Here is a 27,198-nt window from a genome sequence, read left to right as displayed (position 1 = left end):
TTTAGCTGGAGCCCAGATCAATGGCCTCTGTGGTTTCTCTCCCTCCTCTCCCCCAAATTCCCACTCCCCAGGCCTCCTCCCTCCTCCTTCAGCCCCCAGAGCTGTGTGTGCCCCTAAGGAAGTCAGGTGAGTCAGCACTGTCCTCACTCTCCCCCAGGGCTGCCTTTCCACCTTCAGGTCACACCCTCCTGCCCCCAGCACCCCACATACACACAATCCCACTTTCATGTGGTCCTTGGATCTGGCAAAGGATCTTGCTCTGGCCATGCTCCAGGGGCACCAATGTCTAATCACATCCATCACCCCACTGTACAGAATTTGTAGGACCAAGAGAGGAGTCTGAGGGGGAGAGAAGCCTCAGACCCCCCAGAGCCCCATTCCATTTCCAACCCCTGCTCTTGGAATTCCTTCCCAGGAGGCCCAAGCCTGCCTCCAGCCCTTCCTCAGAGTGCAGCCTATGCCTCCAGAGCCTGTGTCCAGCCATGGGCAGCTATAGGGTGGCTATTTGTGGGAAGTCTGCACAAGGCCTAGGGGGTTGCACCCTTTTTATCGTAGCAGAAGGCCCCTTGCTATGTGGACTGGAGGAGATGGCAGACCACAGTGGGACAGGGAACAGGGATAGACATTTCTGTAATTACATATAACACAAAACTTCAAGAAGTGGGACATTCGGAGTGTGATCCTGACCTTCCAGGTCTTTCCAAAGGTATATTTGGCAAGGTAGGAGAATAGACCATGTTTTAGTTAACAATGAGTTCATTTGATTCATGGCTTTAAAATACTCAGACACATAGTATGAGGCCCCCTTTGACTTTTGCCCTGGGCCCTGTACATGCTGAGGTTGGCCTGTCTAGCCCCAAATTTGATGGAATAATGGAGATTTTAGGAAGGCTTTCACAGAGGAATAGGAGAGAGGGTGACATTGCATATCACAAAGCAAAACTTCCTAAACTTTCTTTTTGCAGGGTTTTTTTTTGGGGGGGGGTTGGGGCTGGATTTGAACCCACCACCTCTGGTATATGGGACCAGTCCCCTACTCCTTTGAGCCACAGGTGCCGCCCAACTCCTAAACTTTCTATGGACCTAGCTCTGCTTTTCTCCCAAATTTCCTCCCTGTACTGAAGCCAGCTCATCTCTCCCTTCTCCTCAGGAACCATCTCCTTGGCCTGCCTCTCCAGCCTTCCTAAATCCACCCTCCTCACTCCCCCACTCCCATGACCGCTCAAAATCCCCTTAGCTCCCATCCCCTCTGAGCAAAGGAAAAGCCTATACTTGGCCTTGTTTGCTCTTCCCCATTTGTCCTGCCTTTTGTTATCACAGTCTACTTCCCCACACAGTTGTGTCTTTCAGTCATCTCTCCCAACAGGAAATGAACTCTTTGAGGGCAGACACTGTGTGTGGTTCAGCTCCGTGACTCTTCTAGCACCTTTTTCTTTGAAAGCATTCATGCAAGTTTTCATAGGGGAGTTGGAATCTGAGTTAGGCCTGAAAGATAGGTAGAATATGGAAAAAGGAGTCAAAAGAGAAAAGGAGTTCTGAGCAGGGGCAACAGGAAAAGTAATGATGGATTCTTCATATCCTGTGGGCAATAGTGAGCCATTGAAGATTCTTGTACTAGGGCATGACAACACTTTAGGAGAATCAATCTGTCCAAGGTCTACTGAAGTTTCGGAAAGCAAGATGCAAGAAAGAAAGCAGAGCATTTTGAGGGCTGTTGACATAGCTCAGGCATGAGGCACTGGATGTCAGAGGGGCAGAATGCAAAGGCAGGATGAATGGATGGGGGTGGGGAGCAGTATTGGGCTCAGTGAAATGACCAGGTAAAGGCCACACAGTTTAGAGTCAGACCTAGTACTCAAGCTGCCCAATTTCCTCCATATTGAGTCTCAAAGGAAGTCTTGAAGGCTGCTGAGAAGGAAGGAGTTTGCCCAGCAGGAAGCTCTACAAGGTCACCCCAGATTCACCACCCTGGGGCAACATGCTTGGAGGCCACGAGTTTCTTCAGGAGGTTCTGGCTTTCCCACTTTGGAGGAAAGTACAGTCCCTACTTTAGGCGGGGAGGGAGGTAGTCAGAGAAGAGATCATCTTAGCTCCTCTCCCTGGCAGGGGCAAGTAAATAACGATGTTTATATCCCCAAGTCTCTAGGGCAGTGGTTCTCAACCTTCCTAATGCCTCCTAATGCCATGACCTTTTAATACAGTTCTTCATGTTGTGGTGACTCCCAACCATAAAATTATTTTCATTGCTACTTCATAACTGTAATTTTGCTTATAATTATGAATCGTAATGTAAATATCTGATATGCAGGAAGTATTTTCATTGTTACAAAGGGGTTGTGGCCCATAGGTTGAGAATTGCTGCTCTAGGGCCAGGCTGAAGGACTTGGGGAGCTGTGATAACTCCTGACACCTGGACAGTGCTCCATGGCTTCCAATACATTTAAAGTAATACGCCTGACCACCTATTTCTCTATCTCCCTACTCAGTGACTCGGATCCACCTTTCAAGGCACTTCTCCCCATGAAGCTATCACTCCTCAGACTCTGTAGGCTCACAGCCCTGTGCTTCCACTCTGTTACCACCTGCTACCCTCTGCAGATAACAGCCGTGTGACTTTGGCCAAGCCACTTAACCCCTCTGTGTTCATCTGTAAAAAGGGAGAGGGTGATGAAAATACTGTCCAAGGGGTTTTTGACCCTTGCCAGCTATTGTGGTGAAGAAGACACTGCTTGGTTTGCTGGTTCACTGTGGATCAGCCTCTCCCACCTCTCTGCAAATTCCACTGGCACGCACTAGGCCCACTTACTCAAATTTGCAAGCACTTATTGAGCACATGCTCTGTGCCAAGCTCGGTGATAGAATCTGGCTTTGAGATAAATAAGAAGGCCTTGGGGTCCTTGGAGTCAAGGTGGACATGGACCTGTATAGAAGGAGTGTGGCAGAGGCTGGCCCTGGGCTGAGGCTGTGTGAGTATAGTCTGACAAAAGGAGGGTGGGAGTAGGCTCAATGGAACCAAAGCTGATGGAGATGAAATCAAACTATCCCACTTGACCTCAGCAATTCATTTTAGGACAAAGAGATGGCAACGCAATGAGAAAATCCCAGTGCCAGGAAGTCGTGAAGTAGGGCTAGGAGCACAGCCCCTCACTTCCCAAGGAGAGGGGCTTCCCCACCTCCTTTTCCCTAAGCCTCAGTCTCTGCCCACAGTCTGGCAAGCTAAGGAACTTCCGGGCAACATCCATTCATTCTCTGGGTGCAGCCTGGTGCCAGCCCTTGGGCTCTAGGGTATTTTTAGTTCTGGGTGGCCAGGTCTAGTGGTGATTGGCAGCAGGCAGAGCCCTCTGTGTTGCTCCTGGCTCAGCATGAGAGGTGGCTAGGCACGGGGAGGGGGCTTAGGCATGCCTGGCACCCCAGCCCACAGCTGCCTTCCTTGTCCCTGGGAAGATCTGGGCTGCTGCCACTGCCCCTGACCTGAGGCTGGGAGCATTCCTTCCTCTTGATTCATCACAGGGAATGTTTTGGGCCAAGCTGGGTGGGGCAGGGGCACTGGGGGGACATCTTGGACATGGGCTGCCAGGGTGGATGGCAGGTCCCCCAGCAGCAGGGTGAGTGTGACCTGGCAGTCACCCAGGGATCAAAAAGGTCTCCTCCTTGCCAGCCTAGCCCTCTCACCCTCTGCCTGGTGGCAGTGCTTGCTTGCACATCTGCCTCCCCAAGCAGATTGGGAAGGCCCCCTCCCAGCAGCTAGCACTCCAGTACCCTGTCTAGCATGTAGGAGAAAATCAATAAAGTCTTCCTGAATGAATGAGACTTTAGAAGGACAGTCAGGCAAGGTGGGGGCAAGAAGGGAGCCAGATTGGACAGGTCCAGGTCTAGGGATGAAGCTGGAGGCTGGAACCCTCTGCCCATGTTACAGACAGGGTCACTGAGGAGGGCTAAGACTGGACTGGGGGAAGTAAATTGGGGGTGGGATTCCAGCACCTGAGTGCTCTGTTCAGCTGATGGGACTTCCCTATCAGCCATTTCTATATTTGTTTTATTCTGAAGCTGTCCCTCCCCACCCCTCGTCGACTTACACCCTCCCCTCATTAGCCTGACAAGGCCAGGACCACCTCATTCAACTCTGTAAGGAGTGTGGTGGAGAATTCAGGTTCTCCCACTTACTGCTTGTTATCTGCAAAGCAAGTCGTGCTTCGTGGGGCTCAGTGTTCCCAGCTGCACAACAGGTGGCACAGAGCTTCGCACCACGGGGGACCAGGGTAACGCAGAGGCCGACCTGTTACTGCAAAGAGCGCAGCGGCCCATAAAATCCTCACCTCAACTGAAGGGAGCCCCTCCTCCCCAAACGAAGGACGTCTACATTGTCCTAAGCGTCCAGATTCCCGGGATTCTGACATCTGCGAGGCGCCCCCAAGCGAAGGGCGCTGCGCTATGCACTGGCACCTGCCGGGCCTCACTGAATGGGACTCTAGGGGGGGCATTACGACCGTCGGCAAGAGGGAACTGCGCCTGGGAGAGGGACTGGCCAGGCCGCTGCGGTACTCCCTGCAAACACAGCCGCTGGCCCGGCCTCCGCCCTCTCCCAGAGCGCGGATTCATCCCCGTAGCTCCCGCTGCCCCGTGCGCCCGCGGCCCGTGTCCCCAGCGCAGACAGCGGCCCCCGCCCCCGCCGTTCCCCGCCCGGGACTTCCCGCCCGCGGCCCGGCGCCCCCGCCCCCTGGCCTGCGGCCCGACCGGGCGCAGCGCGGAGGGCAGGCCCGAGGGCGGGGCCTGCGGGGCCTCCTCCGCTCCGCTGGGGGCTCGGGGCCGCGGGCGGCAGGCGGATAAAAGGGCCCTAGGGTGCCCTGCAGGCCTGTGCCCTCTGCTCGCCTGGCCCAGCCCTCGGACTGTCAGCGCTCCAGCTGGTGAGCCCCCGCCCGCACGCTCTGTCCTGGCTGTGCTGTCTGCCCTTCTGCCTCTGGCTTTGCAGGCCTCCTGGGGGTTCCTGGAAGCTGGGGGTAGGAGGGTTGGGGTCCCATGGACGGTCAGCCTGGCCTGCAAGTCGCTCACCGACCTGCTCCAATTGGACAAGTGACCCAGTTGGGAACTTGGCCCAAGGCCTGCTCCGGGGCGGGGTGGTGCGCCCTGGCCTCGGGGGTGCCTGCGTGTCTTGTTTGTGAACACGCTGGGTGTGTGTAACGTTTCTCTGCCGTCCCTCCCATGGACGAGACTAGGCAAGGGAAGGTGGGTTCGGACGTCACTCTCATGACTTGGGGAACTAGGAGCTCCCCACCTAATCAGACCAGAACTAAATGCTGAGGGTAGAGAGCAAATAGGAAGTAGAAGGGCTGGGGGGCAGAGGACTTCAGCCCTCCCTCTTCCTAGCCCTGGACGGTAGAGCTCTGGGCCCATTAGCTGGCACTGCTTCAGGTCCACAGAATTAGTGTGATCCCAGGAGGCCCCTGAGAGGAGAGCCCCACCTGCAAAGAGCTACAGAGAAGGGGCTGTGAGTGATGCCAAAGTTGGTGTTCCCCCAAGACAACACCCCAGATGCCCTTTCCTGAATACCCTCGGGCATTTGCTCTCTTCCAACCCTCCCTACCTGGGCCAGGTCAGCCAGCTGCCATCATCCCCTGGCAGCACCTGGAGCAGGTACCTCACTGCTTCAAGCTGGCAAGGTCACACCACAGCCTGGGTCATAAAACAGCCAGCCCAGGGTGGAATTTCAGTGGGCTCCCTGCCTCCTTCCTCTTCCAACATCCATCACCCTTGTGGTTTTGAAAGCATGGCTTGCAGCCAGGCTGCCGGGGTTTGAATCCGGGATGAGCAAGTTACTTGACTTCTCTGGGCCTCCTCTAGTAGTCAATAGATATTTGTTTTTTGTTTTTTTGTGGTTTTTTTTGGCCGGGGCTAGGTTTGAACCCGCCACCTCCGGCATATGGGACCGGCGCCCTACTCCTTTAGCCACAGGCACCGCCTCGTCAATAGATATTTGTAATGCATTATTGTCATCCTCACCTTCCTCTGTGCCCCCCTCTACTCCATCTTCCTTTCCCTCACCTTTCAAACAGCCACTTTTGAGGCTGCTTCCTTCTCTGAGGATGCTTCACTCAAGAGCTGAGGGGACAGTTATGTGAGGACCAGTTGTGGAGTCAGGAAGCAAATACACAAAGTGGTAGGAGTGGGAAACTAGGGGGGTGTCAGTGGAGTGTAGCATTCAAACTGGCATTGAAGGATGTGTAGGAGTTTAACAATCTGAGATAGAGGAAAGGGGCACTTCTGTGGAAGGAACAGTGACAGCAAAGGCTTGGGGAGTAGGAGATGAAGGCTATCTTTGAGGAACCGGGAGAAGACAAGTTTGGTGTGAACCAAGGCTGTAGGAGGCTCTGAGGTGGGCAGCACGGCTGAGAAGAGCAATTGCCCCTGTATCTGACTTAGGTCCTGCTGCTGCCCGTCCACCTCCCGGCCTCTTTGATGGAAGGGAGCTGCCCTGGCCCAGACCCAGGGTCCTGCAGCAGAAGTCCCCCCTGCCCTTAGGTTGGTGCCTGAGAGAGGTGGGAGCAAAAGGGACTGTCCACAGTGTCTACTAAGACCTCAGTGTTGTAGGTAGATCAGCCAAAAGCCAAGCAGCAGACCTGCCCAACCCCTAGGACCTATCAGAGCACATCAGGTAGGGACTTCTAGTGCCATGCCTCAATTTATAGGTGTTGCAGCTGAGACTCAGAGAAAAGAAAACACCTGCCTCCAGACACACAAGAATATAGTGGCAGAGTTGGGAGCATCTGACTCAAGGAGATGGTAGAGGAGGTGTGGTCACCACTCAGCACAAACCCAATGTGACCACTGGGTCCTAATCCTTCCCACCTCTCTTGCATCTGGCGAGTGTTCCCACCGTGACTGGTTTGGTTCAGTGCCTGCCTGTCCACCTTCTTGGGCAGCACGGAGGAAGGAAAGGAGACACTGGAAGAAGCAGAGGGCACTCTGCTCTTGGGGATAGCCAGCTGGGAGCCCCCATGGGCCCCTGAGTGAGGAGTGGCATGCAGAAAATGGTGTTTAAGTCTGGAAGGAAAGCACAGGAGAGTCAGTGGGAAGACACTGGAGGTGAGAATGGGGGTGGGGACAAGAGAAGAATCGGGCTCAGTAGTGTGGCTGGAAGTGAAAGGGGTGAATCCGGAGTGTGTTGCAGAGAAGGGCACCAGAGATCTGCACTTGAGATGGGATTCAACCTCCATCGCTTCCTTTGTACAAAGATGGGGCAGGACCAATCTAGACCAATGGCTCTGTAGTAGCTTTTGCAATAGCTGTTAGCAATAGGTGATTGTTATTGAGGGCTTGCTCTTCTAAGGGCCTAATATGTATTCACTCACTTAATCTTCCCCAAAATCCTATGTGGCGGGTGCTATTATTATCCCCATTTTACAGAGAGATACTGAGGCAATAAGAAGCTAAATCAACTGGCCAAGATCACCTGGAAACTAATTGGCAGAGGTGGGATTGAACCCAGGCAGACTCCAGTCTGTATCTTTAAGCACTGTGCACTGGTACCTCCCATCCCTGCAATCACTGATATTTATGAGTGCCATCTACATATTGGGCACAGCACAAAGTTGCTACTCCCATGGCACTTCATTCCCAGAGCCCACCTAGTGCACTGTTCAGAGCCCACTTTACCCTGCCCTGCTGGTCAAGGTGGTTGAGAGGGTGGGGGGTGAGAGGATAAAGAATGCCTCCCTGCCAGATACCAGCCATGGGGATTGAGTGGCAGGAGCCATGAGACTCTCCCTACCCAGGCTGAAGAGCTGCATGATTCCCCAAGAGCAGCTGTGGCCATGGCAGAGGCAGGTCTCATCAGAATGAGCTTCCCTAAGACTCAGGCACTGGGCAGGGAGCAGGGAGCCTTCAACCACTGTTCCAGGTGGGCCTTGTCTCCCTGTCAGCAAAAGAGTCTGAGGGTGGAGGAGGTCCGACATTGGTAGCACCAGAGGTCTGTAATGCTTCTCACCAGCTGTGACTTTCCTTTATGCCCTTACCACACACCAAGGGTCCTCAAACTGCAGCCCGCGGGCCACATGAGGCGGTGTGATTGTATTTGTTCCCGTTTTGTTTTCTCACTTCAAAATAAGATATGTGCAGTGTGCATAGGAATTTGTTCATAGTTTTCTTTTTTTATAGTCCGGCCCTCCAATGGTCTGAGGGACAGTGAACTGGCCCCCTGTTTAAGAAGTCTGAGGACCCCTGCGACTAGTCCTAGGACCAAGCCCACTCATATGTGAGGGGGAGAGGACCAGCCCCAAACCTCCTCCCAAAGAGCATCTGATGTAGCTTCCTGGAGATAAGGGCTCTCTGATGTGTGTCCCCTGCCTAAAACCCTCCCACAGCCCCTCATGAAGGGCAAACCCTCTGCATGGTGCCTCAAGGCCCTGCTCACTGGCCCAGCCTGTTCCTCCACCTCTTTCCCCTCTAAGGCCCAATGCTGTCAAGAGAAAGGTGCTTACTGCTCTTGCACAGATTCACCTCTTTCCCTCTCTTCCCTTATGCATCTGTTCTTTCTTTCTGCAATACCTTTTCCTGCCCAGAGCTTTTACTTATCCAACAAGGCACAGGTTATACATCCCTTCTTTGAAAGCCTTCCCTAATTCATCCTCTCTGATCATCAAGAGGGTAAGGAGTGTTTGATGTCTTAATTTCTGTGTTTAACCATCTGGCCTATTAATTGGCCTGAAGCAAATGCTCCAAAACTGTTGAGTCACTGCAGGAATCATACACCTGCGTGGATATCAGATGGTATTTGGTTCAATCTCTGCATGTTGGAAATGAAACATTAGGGCCCAGAGAGCTTAAGAGACTTGTCCAAACCACACAGCTAAATGAAGGGGGGAATCGTTGGCTCCGCTCTGCTAACTCTTTCTGCCCCAGCCTCCCAGTATGCCTTCTGTGGTGAAGGTGGCATTTTACATGCTTGGTCAGGGTATGGAAACATTAAAAGGCTGGGGCAGCACCCCTGGGATAGATATTCTTGACCTGAGGGCACCTTGGGCTCCCCCATGACCTGCATGTGAGACTGTGTTAGGAGGCGCTACTATTTACTAAGCGCTTAGCGCGTGCTGGGCCTGTTCTAAGCACTTCCCATGCCGTGTTTTATTTTACACGTTGGTCAATAGTGTGAGGTCAGGGATTATTATCCCCCATTTTACACACAAGGAAATTAAGACTCAGTAAGGCTAAACTTGAACTTCCTCAAGGGACCATGGCCCAATAACCTCAGAGTCCAAACTCAGTCACTGCCACACCACACACATACATACACACCCCGCCATCCTGTGTCTTGTCCACAGCTGCCAAATTGCCAAAGAGGCCTCAAGTCGGGGTAGAGGTGTGACCCATTGTCACATTTACTCATTGCCAGGTGCCGTGACCCCAGCTGCCCTTGAGGTCACCATGATGTGGTCCCCCTCAGCCGCATTCTCCCTGTTCCTGCTGCTGCTGCTGCACCAGGCCCCTCCCAGCAGGTCACAGTCTCTGGGCACCACGAAGCTCAGGCTGGTGGGCCCCGGGAACAGGCCAGAGGAGGGCCGCCTAGAGGTGCTGTACCAGGGCCAGTGGGGCACCGTGTGTGATGATGACTTCGCTCTCCGGGAGGCCACGGTGGCCTGCCGCCAGCTGGGCTTTGAAGCTGCCTTGACCTGGGCCCACAGTGCCAAGTACGGCCAAGGGGAGGGTGAGTGACTGGTGCTGCCTAGCAGGCTGGTGAGGAGATGCTAGCAGGCTTCCCTCAGGAGCTGGGCTCACTGGAATTGCCACAGAGCACACCAGATGCCTTCTGGTCCTTCAATACCCAGCTCACACAACCTCCTCCCTGACCCATTTCTTGAGTGCCCCAGCTGCAAACACCCCCTGCTCTCACCTTCCCATTCTCTCCTATAATAAGCCTATCACCAACACTATCACTAAACTAAGTTCCATGGGCATAGTGATGGGCACACGGTGGGTGCTTAGCAAATGTTGAATGAATGAATGGGAAAATAGGCTGGCCTTACTACACCTACATGGCATTTTTCAAAAACAGATCCTATGAGACCTGATAACCAGAGATAGAAGGCAGGGTTGTGGATCCTGAGACTCCAGGAGAACCAACCCCTTCCTCCCTTCTGCTCTCCGGCAGTGTTTGGAAGAGGAGGCTTGATGAGCATGGGTTCCTATCCAGGTGGCAAGTGAATAGCCTCTCATTGCCACCCTTGAACATTACCCTCCCCTCCCCCACAGGACCTATCTGGCTGGACAATGTGCACTGTGCAGGCACGGAAAGCTCCCTGGACCAGTGTGGGTCTAATGGCTGGGGTGTCAGTGACTGCAGCCACTCAGAAGATGTGGGGGTCGTGTGCCACCCCCAGCGCCAGCGTGGCTACCCTTCTGAGAAGGTCTCCAATGCCCTTGGGCCCCAGGTGAGGAGGCTGTTTAGGCCCTAGAGGAGAAGGGAAGGGAATTGGAGCGAAGCTTGTGCTGAGCAGCATCCCTGGGGCCCTGACCCTGTGTGGCCAAGAGCAGGTGCATGGAGAGAGGGCCCTAGTCCGGCACACCTGAGAACCAGGGCTAGGCCTGCTGGGAATCCCAGGTGCTGTTCCCATAAGAGATGCAGCAGGAGGGTAAGGGGACCGTTTCACCCACAAGGCCTGGCCACAATTGCTGCCTCTTCATAGCACAAACAACCCTGAGCTAAAAACAGCCCAAGCCAAACAACAGCAGCAGGCAGGGCAGGGCTCTGGCTCCTACCCTTTGCTGTCAGGCAGCCTCCTGCCTGAGGATAGCTGGCCCTGGGCCCACTGAACACAGAGGCCAGGAAGGTGGACTCCATACTCCTCTAACTCACCCCAGGGCTAGGCCAAATGATCCCGCTGGTAGTCCCAAGCAACTGGTCTGTGCCCATCTCCACTCTCCCCAGGGCGACATGAAGAAGGCCCCTCCGTGCCCAGCAGAAGCCTCCCATCTTGATCCTCAGGAGGGCCAGCTCTGCCTAGTTCTCTCTAGTTTGACAAATCAGAGCAATGGAGGGAAAGGGCCTAGACAAAATAAGGTTCTGTCTTGCACTCACCATGTAGCCTTCTTGTCCCTGGGCCTCAGCTTCCCTGGCCTGTCCCATGAGGGGGCTGGGCGGGATGGTCAGTTAAGAGCTCTGAGCCCGGGCTGTCTCCCTTGAAGCTTGGCAGTAGACTGGGTAGGAGGGACAGGAATCCCAGGCTCACGGGTGATTATATGCCCTGCAGGGCCGGCGGCTGGAAGAAGTGCGGCTCAAACCCATCCTTGCCAGCACCAGGCGGCATAGCCCAGTGACTGAGGGAGCGGTGGAGGTAAAGTATGATGGCCACTGGCGGCAGGTGTGTGACCACGGCTGGACCATGAACAACAGCAGAGTGGTGTGTGGGATGTTGGGCTTCCCCAGCGAGCAGCCTGTCAACAGCCACTACTACAGGTAGGATGGCAGCAGGGCCCTGGGCTCACGGGAGGCAGGTTCACGGGGCAGTGGCTGAATGTGTGCACATGTGCATTGTGATGTGCACGTAGTGTGTGGGGGTGTGCATGAGTATTGTGTACGTGTGTGCTCGTGAGATGTGAGTGTGCACATGAGTGTGTGTGGCACATGGAACCGTACAGAGTTCCGTGAGGAATGGAGGGACTGACAGGCTATGGCAGGACATTCAACAGGTTTTGGGATTGGGAGAGACAAGCCCAACTGAGGAATGTGCCTGAATTTCCTGGGTTTATGGATTACTGAAAGTAATGGAGAGAAACATGAGGGTAAACTTCAAGATGCTGGGAAATACCTAGAAACAGAAAAACAGGCCACAGTACAGAATACCCCCCCCCCACCCCGTGCCCAGTGAAAACTACTGCATATAAAACGGATTTTAAAAACAGATTTTCCTAAAGATACTTTGGTGTGTGACACACAAGTAGTTTGGACAAACATCCTGGTTTCAGCTCAGCCAGCAGACAGATGTGGGTGCTGGAACAGACCCTTGGGGCCTCGATCCTCCAGTCCACTGCAAATTATCCCAACGTTGCCACAGCACATGTCCCTAGCTCTGATCCAAGCCAGGCTCTGACTGGGTTACATATAAGCAAGGCGTGGGTTGGGGTGAGACACGTGACCGAACTGGCATAGCAGATTGCATCAGCCCTGTGAATGTGAACCAGCAACGGCTCTGCCCTGTCAGTGAAGACTTAGTCTGCTCAAGAAATCTGCCATAGTATGTCTGAGTCATCTGCCTCATCTGTCCCAACCAGTTTTAGTCATGCTTCACATAAGGGGTTGGAAGTCCTTGCTGCTCTTTGTCTCTCTTAGGTGGCTCTGTCCTGAAGAAGGGTGGTGGTCAGTCATATGGTTCCACCCTGGGGAATAACTGGGATGTGGGTCCCTGACTCCCCAGTGCCTGGTAATTGCACATCTGGTCCTTGCTGACTCACTCACCACCCATGAAGGCGGCCCTGATTATAGCCTGGGTGCCTTTGGTGGGCAGCCCCTACCAGCGAGGCCTTTACCTTCCACCTGTCCCCAGAGGACCTTTCCCCTAGCTCTCGTAGCACTCTGCACAGGCCCCCCTTCATGTGGACTGAGTTGGCTGTCCCAGGGACAGCCCAGTACAGAAAAGACCATACTTTAGGACTAGCTGAGGAACCTTGCTTGCCTCTCTTATAAAACTATTAGTTATGAGGTAGTCCCCCTATCAAGACTGTTGTGACGCTGCGCATCAAAATAAGATTACAAGTTTACAAACTGTGTCCTGTGCAAAAGTGAGGACAGCTATGAGGAGCCAGTGTTAGAGGGGGTGGGACTTATGCACCTCTTCACCTTCCATCTATTTTCCTTGCAACAGGAAAGTCTGGAATCTGAAGATGAAGGATCCCAAGTATAGGTGAGAAGCAGTACCCTGGAGGGAGGATGTAAGGTGTGGCTTGAAGGATCTCTATCCCCTCCCCCTCACCTTGCTTCTGCCCTCCGCTTTGGCTTCCCTTAGCCCCAAAGCTCTTCCCTCAACTCCTCCACCCTCAGTCTCTCTTTTCCCCCAGGCTCAAGAGCCTGACCAATAAGAATTCCTTCTGGATTCACCGAGTCAACTGCCTGGGGACAGAGCCTCACATGGCCAACTGCCAGGTGCAGGTGGCTCCAGCACGGGGCAAGCTGCATCCAGCCTGTCCAGGTGGCATACATGCTGTGATCAGCTGTGTGGCAGGGCCCCGCTTCCGCCCACCAAAGATGAAGCCACAACGCAAGGAGTCCTGGGGAGAGGTGAGCCCGAAGGGCCTGCACAGGCCTGTTCTCAGCAGGACCCTGCCTGGTGTCTGGGCAAGGGTGGCTCTAGGACAGGAAGGAGAGAGGAACCAGACTTGATTTACAGTATGGTAGAACCTTATTTTAAAGGGATCATTTATATTCCTACCATAAATGGAAAGCTGACGTCACCAGGCTTGAATGCAAGGTGACCAAAAAAACAGTAATCAACTCCTAACTACATCCAGTTGAAAGCTGAAAATATGGAACCTTAGCCTGGCCCTTTGTTATAAAAAGTAGACCAGCAAGTGCTAATGATGTGTTCCACATACCTTAGCACCACACTAGGACAGGCTCCTTGAAGATGTTGTAGGGATTGTCATGGAAGAAATGGAGGTCAGAGGCAGGACCTGACCGCCTGGTCATTAGCTCTGCCCACCCTGGCCACCACCTCTCCTGCCCTCTCTGAAGCAGATGTTCTCCCAGCAGGAACCCAGGGTGCGCCTGCGCTCTGGGGCCCAGGTGGGCGAGGGCCGGGTGGAAGTGCTCATGAACCGCCAGTGGGGCACAGTCTGTGACCATAGGTGGAACCTCATCTCCGCCAGCATTGTGTGTCGTCAGCTTGGCTTTGGCTCTGCTCGAGAGGCCCTCTTTGGGGCCCAGCTGGGCCAAGGCAAGTAAGGTAGCCTTGTGGGGAGGTGGCAAGGTCTGGATAAAGTGGCCTTGGCGGGAGGTGGCTGGTCCATCTCTTGGTAGCCCCAGGGTACCAGGGCCCAGAACAAAACATTCTTCTCTCGAAAGAGGGGTGTGGGGTTATGGAACTAGAGCCTCACACAGCACCTCTGTCCCCCACCCTCAGGGCTAGGGCCCATCCACCTGAGTGAGGTGCGCTGCAGGGGACATGAGCGGACCCTCAATGACTGCCTCACCTTGAAAGGACCCCAGAATGGTTGTCAACATGAGAATGATGCCGCTGTTAGGTGCAATGTCCCTAACATGGGCTTCCAGAATCAGGTGAGTTCAAGACTGAGCATGACCTCAGGCTGGAGGACTGGGAAATTCTGGGGAATCCCCAGGACTTGACACTGAGCCAGCAGGGTGAGATTCACCAGAGACAAGTGCTAACAACCACTAAGGCCCTAGACCACCTTACCGGGCAGCCAGTCTGGGAAGCCCTTTCCTCTGTGTCTCACCTGGCCTGGCTTGGACCCCCTCAGGGATATCAGAAAGTACCTAATGAGGAAGGCCACAGGGCTGTCGGCTCCAGGGAATGGCTGGCATAGGTAAGGCAGTGTGGAATGTTCAGGTTCAAGCGTAAGTGCTAACGTGGGGCGTGAGCAAGTCGCTGGTGTCTCTGCAAAACGGGGTTAACATTCTTGGGGTCACTGTGAATGAGGCAAGGCAGAACCTTGGTTTGTCTAGGCCCTTTCCCTCAATGGCAAGTTGTCATCAATGGCAGGATTTTAGAAGACCTAGCACAGACATTTTCAGTCAGATTTCTCCTGCAGGCAGGGATGCTGGACATTACCCAGTAAACTGTCCTCACTTTACAGGGACCACCAGCAAAGAAGGAAGTGTCTTGTCTAGGGCCACAGTGTGAGATGGCCAGGGCTGGCTGGTGTCCCCATCCCTCACACTCCTCTGGCCAATGCAGGTGCGCTTGGCTGGGGGGCGCAGCCCTGAAGAAGGCGTGGTGGAGGTGCAGGTGGAGGTGAATGGGGGCCACCGCTGGGGGAGCGTGTGCAGTGACCACTGGGGGCTTACTGAAGCCATGGTGGCCTGCCGACAGCTTGGCCTGGGTTTTGCCAACCACGCCATCAAGGTAGGTCCCTGTCTAGCTCCTTCCCTATAACCTCTCAGCCTCCTGAACTGAGACTCAAAACTTCCCGTCCTGAAGTTGCTGCCCTTTTTTTCATTCAACATTTCATTATTGAGAGAAACTATGGACTGATATAATGCTGGGTGCTGGAGATAGTGTGATAAACCAGAAGACACTGTCCCTACCTCACAAAACATACAATCGCATGAAGGAGGTGGTCATTAATAAAATATTCACACAACCACCAAATACACTGTTGTGTCTACAGGAAAGATGGATGGAAGTTAGCTAAACAAGGTAGGGGAAGCATAAGAAGTAACTTAAGCAAATGCCCTGTGAGAAAGCTTGATTAGTTGAGGAAATTAGGGCCCACAGGATGGAGTATGGCTCTCAAGAAGAAAGCCTTGTGAAGTGTGAGGATGGAGGAGGAGGCAGGGGCAAGGCCATAAAAGTTTGCAACCCAGATTTTAAAGAGATTTCCTCCTTTGCTATTTGGGAAAACATGGGGTGGAGACTAACATGACTGCAATTTCAGGAGGCTAGTATAGCCCAGGTGAGAAATGATGGAGGAGTGATCAGGCTAGTATCAGCCCAGGGGTTTAAGTGGATAGATTTCAAAGATAGAAAAATAACTAAAAAATCAAGAGACTTTGGGTATCATGGCAATGGAGAAAACTCTGCAACCACACCCACACTGGCTGCTCTTGCGCAATGCCTGGCAGACCTCAACGAGGCTCAATTTTGAGCACAACCAAGTCTGAGGATATATGAAGAACAGCTGGGAAAATAGGAGCGCACACATACACAAGTAGATGGGGGAGAAGGGAGCAGGCCCGATCTCTTCAAAGGGTGAAAGGCTGCCATCTGGGAGAAGGGTGAGGGGAAGGCCAGTGGTAAAAGTCCTAGATGGTGGATTTTTGCCTCATTACACGGAATATTTTCTTTTTTCTTTTTTTTTTGTAGAGACAGAGTCTCACTTTATGGCCTTTGGTAGAGTGCCGTGGCCTCACACAGCTCACAGCAACCTCCAACTCCTGGGCTTAAGCGATTCTCTTGCCTCAGCCTCCCAAGTAGCTGGGACTACAGGCGCCCACCACAACACCCAGCTATTTTTTGGTTGCAGTTTGGCCGGGGCTGGGTTTGAACCCGCCACCCTCAGTATATGGGGTCGGCGCCTTACCAACTGAGCCATAGGCACCGTCCTACACAGAATATTTTCTAATATAAGATTCTGAATATCACATGTACTGCTTCGGGGACTCTCAGTTTTCCATCACCAAAGACGTTCAAGCCCAGGCTGAAAACAGCCTGGTGGTGGTGGTGGTGGCAGCGGCGGTAGGACTCACTAGGTGAAATCCAGAACTCAAATGGAAGTCAAAGAAGGTGACTCCAAAGGCATCACTATGCCCTAACTGGGTGACACTGTTTTCTTAGGAAACCTGGTACTGGCAGGGGACGCCGGGGGCTGGAGAAGTGGTGATGAGCGGGGTACGCTGCTCAGGCACAGAGCTGGCCCTGCAGCAGTGCCAAAGGCACGGGCCGGTGCACTGCTCTCATGGCACCGGGCGCTCAGCTGGAGTCTCCTGCACGGACAGTGAGTTACTAGAGGGCACACAGGGTCGGGGGACAAAAGGGGTGCACTCCCCCTCAGGAAAGGTCCTGCATGCTAGTACCAGCTCTGCAGCTCACAGGGTTGGGGAGTGGAAGCACTAGCTTTGCCGTTTTCCAGCTGTGTGCAGCCAAATCACTTGTCACATCAGGATACATACCCTGCCCATCTTATGGAGTCACTGTGAGAAAGAAAACTGAGCACAGGTGAAAGCACAGACACTGAACAGGTGTTGGTCATAACTGTTGGAGTTACGACCAACTTACATTTAGCAAGGATAGCATTTTTTTTCTTGGAGCTGTGTACGTATATACTGCGTTACAACATAAAATATATATGTATATTATTTATTTTTGAGACAGAGTCTCACTGTGTTGCCTAGGCTAAAGTGCCATGGCATCAGCCTAGTTCACAGCAACCACAAACTCCTGGGCTCAAGCAATTCTCCCACCTCAGCCCCCTGAGTAAGCTAGGGCTGTAAGGCGCCCACCACACCACCTGGCTAATTTTTCTATTTTTAGTAGACATGGAGTCTCCTCCTCATTCAGGCTGGTCTCAAACTCCTGACCTCAAAAGATTCTCCTGCCTCGGCCTCCCAGACAGCTAGGCTTATAGGCGTGAGTCACTGCACCCAGCCCATAAAATATATTTCTTACTGTGGTTTGTTGTAAGCAAGAAAAGTTTGAAAGGTGCTTTAGAGGATATATAAATGTAAGGCCTAGCTATGTGTTCTTTTCCTGAGCCTTAGGATTTGCCCAAGGGGCTTTGGGACAAGACCATTTGTGGCATCAGTCTATACTACAAACCCAGGTTCTCAGGGCAGCACCTTTGACATCTGCCAACTCGGTCTGTGCCAAAATAACTATATCTATTCCAAAGGCTGTGGGTAGGCACCAACCCAAGTGGCCACTTGACCTTCTTCCCAGCCAAACTTCAAAGCCAAGAAGTCCTTAATCTTTGTCATTGAGTCCCTGGCTTCCTCTCTGTCCACTGTAGCCTTGGAAGAACAGCAGGCCCATCCATCACACCCTGCCCTGCAAAGTGACAGGGCATCAGAATGGGCCTCCCTAGCACCAAAGCTTCCCTGGACCTTAACAGCCTGCTCCCCACTTGCTGTCCTCTTTGGGGGCTGCGCACTTGCCCCTGTTCTGCCTACGGTGGCAGCTTTCCTCTTGAATGCATTTGATGCTTCACACAGCCAGGCACAGAGCCAACCTACAGCTTCTGTAGCCATCCACAATTTTCTTTTCTGACATTTATTTCTTTCTTTCCTTTACTGTCTTCCTCTTATTCTCTCTCAACACTCTTTCTTCCCCTCAGAAACTCTCCGTGGTTTGCCAGTGATCACTTCCTGGCTCTCTCCAATACATTCGTAGGATTTCTAGAGCATTTCTAGTGCTAGTACAGGCAAAGTATCCACGTTAGCTATCAGACTTTTCTGGGAGGTTTACATGAGCTAAGTTACATAAAGGCACTTTACAAGCTTAAAAGCATTTTACAGAAGAAAATACTAACTTATATCAATTGCATGTTACAGTGGTCTGAGCAAGTTACAGGTATTATCCCATTAATGTCACTACTATTATCTCCATCTTACAAGTGATGAAAATGAGAGTCAGAGGTTAAGTAGACACAGAGCTAGTAAATGATAGAACCTAAACCAAGAATAAATCCAGGTGGCCTGGCTCCAAAACTAGCAAGCTTAACCAGGACACTGTATTTGCCTTCCAAGTTAAGGCAATAGATTGTCCCTTTTGTTGTTATTAGAACTTACATAGGCTAACACTTAAAATGCTTTCTTTTCTGGGATCCTCCTGGAGGGCTTAGTCTGGGGTGAGCCTGTCCTCCATGCTGGGAGAGCAAGACTGGCTGCCTTCCTACCCTTTGCAACATGGCCATCCCTCTGCCTGCCCCAGGTGCTCCAGACCTAGTGATGAATGCCCAACTGGTACAGGAGACAGCCTACTTGGAAGACCGTCCACTCAGCCTACTGTACTGTGCCCATGAAGAGAACTGCCTCTCCCAGTCTGCTGACCACATGGACTGGCCCTATGGACACCGGCGCCTACTGCGCTTCTCCACACAGATTTACAACCTGGGTCGGGCCGACTTTCGTCCGAAGACCGGACGCCACAGCTGGATTTGGCACCAGTGCCACAGGTTAGTGCTGGCCATGCCTTGACTCTAGAGGGTTAGAAGAAAAAGCAATATCCAGAAATCAAACCATGTGGTCCTCCTCTGGCCTCAGGTACAGTTTCCTGGGAGGGGTGTGTGCTCCAGGTAAGTGTGCCTTCCCAGATTTCTACTGGCCTTGTGTGCAGGAGGCCATTAGGGAATGCTAGCAGAACCCACCTACCCTCTCCATCTCTCTGGCCTTCCCTGAGATGTACCCATGTTGATGGTGCTCATGGAATTTTCCCACAGCAATGTCCACAGAGAAGTCATTACCAGAAGAGTTGGTCCCTGTTAGAATGGTATTTGACAACTGTTCTATGTTGGACCATCTACAGGCCTTGTCTCAGAAGCCATGTAAAGTGGGGACTTCCAGAAACCTGGAGGCCTAAATAGATATCCCATCCAGGATTCTGGCGCTGCAGAAATAGCTTGCTGGTTCCAGCAGCAGCAAGGCAAGGCTGCACAAAACAGCATGAACAGACTGCTACTAAAAAGAGGACAATGAGCATCCTTTCCTATCAGGAGCTTCCAGACCAGAGAGGGAGAGACAATGCCTGTGAAAAAGACAGAATGAAATTATTTTTTCTTCAAAACACAGCTATGGGTGGGGAACTCTGAGAGGAATGAGCACCAACTTTGGGACTCTGCCTTGCCTGAAATAATAAGTACCTTTCCTTGTAGCATGAACAGAGTTGTCATTATAACTGGATTGGACACAATGGTAGCAATTTGGTCCCAGGCAGACAGGGAGCAAAGCTCCTCAGCAGTCCAGCTCCTAGGCCAGTCCCTGAACCAAATGCCCCCTCTTTCTACTTCCTGTCAGGCCTTGCGTCAGGCTCCAGCCTCCTGGAGGCTACCAGGGGAGGGGTGTATCTCTCCATACCTGGGGTAAAACCCTAGAACCCTAAGTGATAGGGGCAACTATGCCTTGTTACCCAGCAGTGGGGCCAGCAAAGCAGGCTGTGGGTCATAGTAATCTCGGGTTTAGAACGGAGATGGGAACTTCCCTGCTATTATAACTTTCCTGTCAGAGTAATGATGGGGCCTAATACCTCAGTCTTCCCTGCCAAATCCCATGGGCTGACAGCGTTAACTCTTCTGCAGGCACTACCACAGCATTGAAGTCTTCACCCACTATGACCTGCTTACTCTCAATGGCTCCAAGGTGGCTGAGGGGCACAAGGCCAGCTTCTGTTTAGAGGACACGAATTGCCCAACAGGTACGTGGTTTCCTGTCAGAATATCCTGGACTTGGCTCCCTCTGCCCTGTTCAACAACCCCAGGCATTTGGAGACCCTGGCTTGGAAAGTCAGCACTCGAGACAACTAAAAAAGATCAGTTTCTTACCTTCTGAAATCTCACGCAGTTTTTTTACTTTCTTTGGATTCCCAAACGAAATACACTTTGTACCACTTTAAAAATGCTTAGCACTCTGTAGCTCGCGCAGTAGTTGCAGACCTGTCTCAGGAATTGTCTGATTTCCTGTGCATGCCACAGTCCCTATCCTTTAGGAAAGGCTGGTAAACACTGGATGTTTAGAGGGTTGGATGGATGGATGGAAAAATAAATTAGCACAGTAGAGCTGGACTCTTCTCAACCACATTTCCTAGACCAATGGAGATTTGCACTAGAGCATCCAAAGTAAAAATCTTTTTCACAAATGTGGTTTGCTATGATGCTCAAATTTACACTAGAAATTCTGGCTCTGACATGCAAGCAAATCGTTTAACTGAACCTTAGGTTTCTAATCTGCCAACCGGGCATAACTGCACTGAACTGAAAAAGCTGGTGTCAGGATTAAATGATAAGTTATGTGAAAGATCTAAAAGAATGCTGGGTGCTGAGCACCTCTCAGTGCCTCAGCAACTGTCTGTGAATTTCCTTACAGGACTGCAGCGGCGCTATGCGTGTGCCAACTTTGGAGAACAGGGAGTGACCGTAGGCTGCTGGGACACCTACCGGCATGACATTGATTGCCAATGGGTGGATATCACAGATGTGGGCCCTGGGGACTATATCTTCCAGGTGAGGAGGCTGGGGACGCTCCACTGGGCCCATTTCCTCCAGATGTTCCTGAGGTCAAATGAAAGTAAGTTTCACACATAATATCCCCAACAAGCCTGTCACTTGACAGGGCTGTGCTACTGGGGAAAGAACACTGAATCAGAATCCCTAGAAGCTGGGTTTCAGTCCTGATTCAGTGAACGGTTGTGACTTCTCAGTCTCCATCGGTAAGATGGTGACATTAACACCCACCTCCCAGGGTGACTGTATGAACTGATGAAGCTACATGAGATGTAAGGGAGTATTATAGCCACGGTCAACTCATTCAGAAACCTGATCACCCATTTTCAGTAGCTTCCCTCTCATTCCAGGTGGTTGTGAACCCTAAATATGAGGTGGCAGAGTCAGATTTCTCCAACAACATGATGCGTTGCCGCTGCAAGTACGACGGGCAGCGGGTCTGGCTACACAATTGCCACACAGGTAACTCTGAGCCACTGCAGAGCAGCCTTATGTGGGCTCAGGGAGCTGGAATACTAAGCATACTCCCTCCCTGAGTAGGACTTGTACATATAAAAGGCTACGGGTGGACCAGAGATGAATTTCCTTTGACATCTTCACAGGGAGATGTCTAAAACTGGTTAAGACTATCGAGCTCCCCAATAACTACTTCTACACCCGTTTGCTAAACTTTAAGGCTGCTCAACTGTAAACTTAGTTTACAGTCTCTTCTAGAAATTTCCTATCACAAGCCATGTCAGGATTTTTCTTTTCCAGTTCATTATTTTTCCCTTGTTTTTCACAGTCTTTCTCAGCTGCCTCTATCCTAAACTGAGTACCTACCTTACAGACAAAAGTAGAAGTCCCCTTACACTGTGTTGCTGTCTTCAGCTGTGGTTACTGCTCATAAGAAGGGAACATGGAGAATAGGGACATTTACAGAACTGGTAGCATCAGACAAAGGAAGCAGCATGATCCAACAGGGAGTTAGAGTAATGTGGCTTTTCTACTTGTTAGCAAAGAATCCCTCTATCTCCAAGTATAAAAAAAAAATGCCTGTATTTACTACAGGGTGTGGCCATTCGTACCCATACTTATGTAGCTGGGTGGAGTGGGATAGAGGTGCTCATTCAGTAAACAGACATTTACTGAGGCCTATGACTGTGTTGAACTTAAGTGTAAGATGGGTGCTCAGTGTCATGCACACATGCCAACAGGTAACCCCGATACCACTGAGTGACCAAGATAGATATGAACTAAATGCTGAGCGAACAGAGAGAATGCAACAAGCTGGGGGGCTAGAACAGGTTTTGAAGAAAGTGACATTTAAGCTGAGTTTCAAAGAAGGAGCAGAAGGCAAGAGGGTAAGAGAAGGAGAAGTATAGGATGGACTTCAGAAGGCTTCTGGGGGTCCAAAATCCAGTCCTACCACTTGCAAGCTGGAGGGCATTGTGGAAAGCTCAACTTTTCTCTTTTGGAAAATGGGGCTATGTACTTTAAGCCTACTAGGTACTAAAGTTTTTTTGCAGGAAGGCTTATGAGAAAGGATTTTATTCTGTGGGCTTTTGTGAACTGACAAATTTCAGAGAAACAAAAGATCATTTATGTTTTCAGCAAATCACTAGCAACAGATGGAAGACAGAATGAAAAGAGGAAGAACAGTCTAAGGTTTTGTGTTTGTGTGACTTGAGTAGATTCTACTGTCTTTAAAAGAGGGATGTGTAAGATCCAAACCTGTGTACATGGAGACAGAAGATCTTCCATAATGCTGGAATCAAGCTGCAAGGGATCCAGGCAGTGATGAGGGAAAGAAAAATAATGCCATTCTGTAGCTTCTCTTGCCAATGATTAGAGACCTATCACTATTTTTGCAGAAAACAGAAGGCACACTCAGGTGAGAGTTTGAAGTTATTTAATGAAAGGACTGTTTATAAAGGAGTGCACAGGGCTAAGGAGTGAGGGAGGTTGAAGCACTGAGGGATAGGCAGGAGTGGAAAACTGTCACCAGCTTTAGGTTTGAAGGAGCAAGGTCTGTCCTGGAGTCAGGTGAAAACGAGAGCCGTGAAGGAGGGTGACCCTGGCTGGAGCTGCAGTCGCAAAGTGTCACTGTGAGAACTGCAGGGCTAACGCATCTAAGTACCTGACCTCTCTTTCTACCCTTTAACCTCCTATTGCTTCCCATTAAACTAACTCAGTCAGAAAAGAGACAATGAGGAAGCCAGAGTGGTGTAATCTCTAGGGGTCAGTCTCCCAGGGAACACAGAAAACTAAGGACAAAGAAGGAATCTTGGGGGGCAGGGTGGGGGTGAAGGAAAACAACCAGCACAATCCTCTCCACTCAAAAGCCTATGTATCCTGATGGCTGAACAACACACTTATCCAGGTCTACTTCTATAGAATGACTGGTGTCTGCCCATGACTGACCTGACAGAAAGGACAAGCTGGGCAGAATGGACATATGTGAAGTTGTCAGGGAAAGGATGAGATTGTGGCAGGGTTGCTACTTACCTATTTTCCTCTGACCCATAGGAGATTCGTACCCAGCTGATGCAGAACACTCCCTGGAGCAGGAACAGCGTCTTAGGAACAACCTCATCTGAAGCCACCACTGCACATTCCCAGCTGCTGACCACACACCAGATACCTCAGCTTTTTGGAGCCCTTCTCGGAGCCCTAATTCAGAGGAAAAGGGCCACTGCCAAGGGGCATCAAGAACCTGCTCAGGAAGCCTTTTGATGGCAACATCACCAATCCAGATAGTACTGCTCCCACAGGATGGCTCTAGCCGGTCCCCTAAGAGCCTGTGGCCTATGCATCATGGCCTCCAGGCTTGGCTCAGCTGAGCTCCTCTTCCATAAGGAGACCCAATCTTTCCTGGATCTTGCTGCACAGTTCCTGGATTCAGTCTAAGGAAAACAAAATGAGCTCTCATTCCTTAAGGATGAACTTTGTTCCCCATCTAAGTGATGCCTTGCAAATGTCTTGGAGGAGTAGAATTCAGAGGACCAAGATACATTGGCAGGTGGGGTTAGCTGTCTGCTAGGAGCACAGACCAACATAACTTGTGTCAAAGTCACAACTAGCAGAGAAGCTGGTGAATTCTGTCCCTTGCTTCATTGGTCTTCATTTAGAACTCACTTCACACACACTGCTAAGAGTCCACTTTTCAGTGTCCTTACCTTAATACTACCACACACCTGGGTAATTCTGACTCCCCTGGAAGCTAAGGCCTCAGGCATCCTTCCTGCCTGATGAACCAACATCACCAGTTAATGAGTGCTTGAGAAGAGGCAAATTTCACAGAAGTGGCCAGTGCTGTCCCACAGAGCAGCCAAGAGTAGGCCTTAGAAAGACTGTTGAGGTAATATGGACCCCACTCCCTGCCAAGAAAAAAATGCATGACATTTACCTGGCAAGCAATCCAGTCTCTCTCAGGATCACCATAATCACAGGATTGGCCTAAATTTCAAGTCTCAGCAAGTGTCTGGAGGTAATTTTGCATTGAATTAAATTTTGCATTGGAAAAAACATCAGTCAAATAAGCCACTCATCTCTACAGAAATACATAAACAGGTCTGGTAGAAGAAGGACAGAAAACTAAAAAGACTCAATTTTGTTAAGGGTGGAACCCGTGAGAGAGCACTATCCCTGCTTGATGTGGCTGTGATATGCTCTTGCTCAGGTAGTATTGTCCCCTGGTCTTCTTGACATGATTCTTGAGCTTCTGTCCACTGAGACACACTTAAGAGAAATCTTAAGTCTGATATCTTCATGCCAATAAAGGTTGCTCATTACGGACTGCTACAAAGACAAGACCCTGTGCTTATGTATACTTGACCACTTCTTGCTCCCATTTTGCTGGGAACTAGGGTGCACAGGGCATGTATACTATTCATGACAGCCCAAGTATGTTTATCTACTCAGATTATTGGCTGATTGTCTCTTTTCCAAAGGTTTGATGCTGAAATGTAGCTTGAAAAGGTAAAGGCAAGAAAGTAAAATCCAAGGATTCTAAACTTGTATAACTGAAACTACAAAGCCAAAATAAGTGGGAGCAGACAGGGCAGATTTACAACAGTACTCCCTTCCCCATATCACAAGATTTATTACCTCTCCTTAGGGAATGAAAATAGACATGTTCAGGGGGTACCCTCTATGAATACAAAAAAGTATTTTCTTCCTTTTCCCTGACATTCTTCTCAACTCCCTCATTCCCTTCATTAGGCAGAGAGCATGATATTTTGGCCTGGTAGAGTTTAAGTAAACAAGGGAAGGACTGATTTCCTGTTGGAGCCAGCAAACATCCCCCCAAACAGTAACAACATTATATTCACACATGCAGCTAATGGTCTGTGAAAGAATGTGCAGCTAGCAGGGGCGCGTGTGGTGACTGATGACTAGATTCAGGCAGGGAGGTTACCCACAGCTTCTTGCTGGATCCAGTTTCCAAGAGAGCCAGAAAAAGCAGGCCAGGCAGACAGCCACTGGCTCTGGTCTCTGTCTTGCTGCCCACATCCCATGTTTGATAGGTGCAGCAACTTCTAGTTCTTGGAAAAAGCTATACAAGGGTTGTGTTGTTGTACCTCTAAGTTGAAAAGGCAGGACATGGGAAGACTGGTGGTTGGCATGACTTCTAACTAGATGAGGAATGTTAACAGAATACCAAACAAATTCCAGACAAAACCAAAAATGTCAGAAGACTTTCACCTCAGCATACTTTAGCCTTAGGGAAACTGAAGTGCTAATAATCTCAGCTAACTTGTCAGAAGGCTAACATACCTTTATTCTACAAAGACATTCACTCTATGTATATTTGAACTCATGGGAAATGCAACTTTCTATTATGAATTCCAGGTGATCTTGGGATTTAGATGTTCAGCACCTAAGAAACAACACATATGCAAAGCAGAGTGCATTAGCTGTCTTTCTGAATAACTAAGGAGCCAATGGTGGCTACAGGGTGCTCTCTAGATAACCTAGCTTATAAAGACACAGATTACATGGGGCCAAGGATTTGATTCCTATCTGGACAAGCTTGATATACTGTGCTAGGACATGGCAGGACCCCCTACCTCTGCCTAGTATGTATCAATCCCACTACTAGAATAACTAAAAAGCATTCCCTACTAATGGTAGAAGCAGCAACACTTTGTGCTGACTGGAAAAAAAAAACAAAAAAACAAAACACCTTTCTTTGGGTCTGGTTGTATGGATTAATCTGAAAGTTAAAGAAGGCTATTTTTTAGCTCAATAAAAAGAATAGGCTACAGCATTAAAATGAGAACCAAAGTAACTTCTTAAAGTTATGAGGATTATAAGAAAACTGGGTAATAAACATGGGGACTATATGTTGCCATTAACAGTATTCTTGGGCCAGGCATGATGGCTTGTGCCTATAATCCTAATAGTCTGGGAGGCTGAGGCGGTTGGATTGCTTGAGCTCAAGAGTTTGAGAACAGCCTGAGCAAGAGCAAGACCCCGCCTTTAAAAATAGCCAGGCGTTGGGGCAGGCACCTGTAGTCCCAGCTACTTGGGAGGCTGAGGCAAGAGAATCACTTGAGTCTAAGAGTTTGAGGTTGCTGTGAGCTTTGATGCCACAGCAGTCAACTGAGGGTAACAGAGTGAGACTCTGTCTCAAAAAACCCCAATGTTCTTAAGATATAAAAAGCAGTCAGAAAGGAGAAACAGCCTCACAAACAAATAAGAGGAGCATTCATGTTCTCTTTTTACTGTCCAAGGTCAGTCTCGGCCTTGAAGAGTCAAAACAGAGCAAAGGTATAGCTTAGAGGTATGTCACTCAAAATGAAGTATGGCTGCAGTTCCCTGCATTTCCTTTCAAATGCAGCCATCCTGTTCAAACAACCCTGCCTATCTTAGAGAAATCTGTTCCATAAAGACAGAGAATACAAGTCCTGCAGCTATAAGCAAAGAGAGGGACAGTCAACAAAGCCCTAGTGGAGAGCAGGTCAAGAGAACACCTTATTTAATCCCCAAACATGGCATGGAGTCACTGAACATGAACACGCTGAACTGACCAAGTATGAGAAAAGCAATGCTGAGGAACTCTAAGACCCTAAGAGCAGGAGAGAGAGTTGAGTCAGTAGACCCAAGACCATTGTCATTTAAGAAACATTTGAACAGGGCGGCGCCTGTAGCTCAAGGGATAGGGTGCCGGTCCCATATGCCTGAGGTGGCGGGTTCAAACCCAGCCCTGGCCAAAAAAAAAAAAAAGAAACATTTGAACAAAGCCCCATTCCACCATGTTCTAGGCAATGCTAATAATCCATCACTGTCATGGGTGCTAAATCATTAAAAAATGAGGCTGACCTAGTTGACCTAGTTGAA

General features: G+C 50.5%; 1 protein-coding gene across 4 annotated transcripts; it reads left to right on the top strand.

The window, feature by feature from the left end:
- Positions 1 to 4,554: 4,554 nt before the first annotated feature.
- On the top strand, positions 4,555 to 27,011 carry LOXL4 (lysyl oxidase like 4). Of its 4 annotated transcripts, none has more exons than XM_053584626.1 (15): positions 4,555 to 4,904; positions 9,386 to 9,697; positions 10,243 to 10,421; positions 11,241 to 11,446; positions 12,852 to 12,890; positions 13,045 to 13,264; positions 13,736 to 13,919; positions 14,106 to 14,260; positions 14,901 to 15,068; positions 16,500 to 16,659; positions 18,591 to 18,834; positions 19,954 to 20,069; positions 20,738 to 20,874; positions 21,225 to 21,336; positions 23,383 to 27,011. In XM_053584626.1, exons 2-15 carry the CDS (start codon positions 9,418 to 9,420, stop codon positions 23,451 to 23,453), a joined length of 2,271 nt encoding a protein of 756 aa, XP_053440601.1. In that variant the 5' UTR covers positions 4,555 to 4,904; positions 9,386 to 9,417; the 3' UTR covers positions 23,454 to 27,011. The 4 variants fall into 4 exon arrangements, with proteins under 4 accessions (XP_053440601.1, XP_053440600.1, XP_053440599.1 ...); XM_053584625.1 differs by having other exon boundaries at positions 13,733 to 13,919; XM_053584624.1 differs by lacking the exon at positions 21,225 to 21,336.
- The last annotated feature ends 187 nt before the right edge of the window (positions 27,012 to 27,198 follow it).

Source organism: Nycticebus coucang, chromosome 3, assembly GCF_027406575.1.
Source record: "Nycticebus coucang isolate mNycCou1 chromosome 3, mNycCou1.pri, whole genome shotgun sequence".
Taxonomy (NCBI): Eukaryota; Metazoa; Chordata; class Mammalia; order Primates; family Lorisidae; genus Nycticebus; species Nycticebus coucang.
Note: the sequence above shows the minus strand (reverse complement) of the source record. Positions and strands in the feature narration are given on the sequence as shown.

Excerpts from the sequence above, each read along its gene's own strand:
- LOXL4 (XM_053584623.1), top strand. The coding sequence starts at position 9,418 with ATGATGTGGTCCCCCTCAGCCGCATTCTCCCTGTTCCTGCTGCTGCTG. Across the intron at positions 10,422-11,240 it reads CCAATGCCCTTGGGCCCCAG|GGCCGGCGGCTGGAAGAAGT; the intron begins GTGAGGAGGCTG and ends TATGCCCTGCAG. Across the intron at positions 13,265-13,732 it reads GCAAGGAGTCCTGGGGAGAG|CAGGAACCCAGGGTGCGCCT; the intron begins GTGAGCCCGAAG and ends ATGTTCTCCCAG.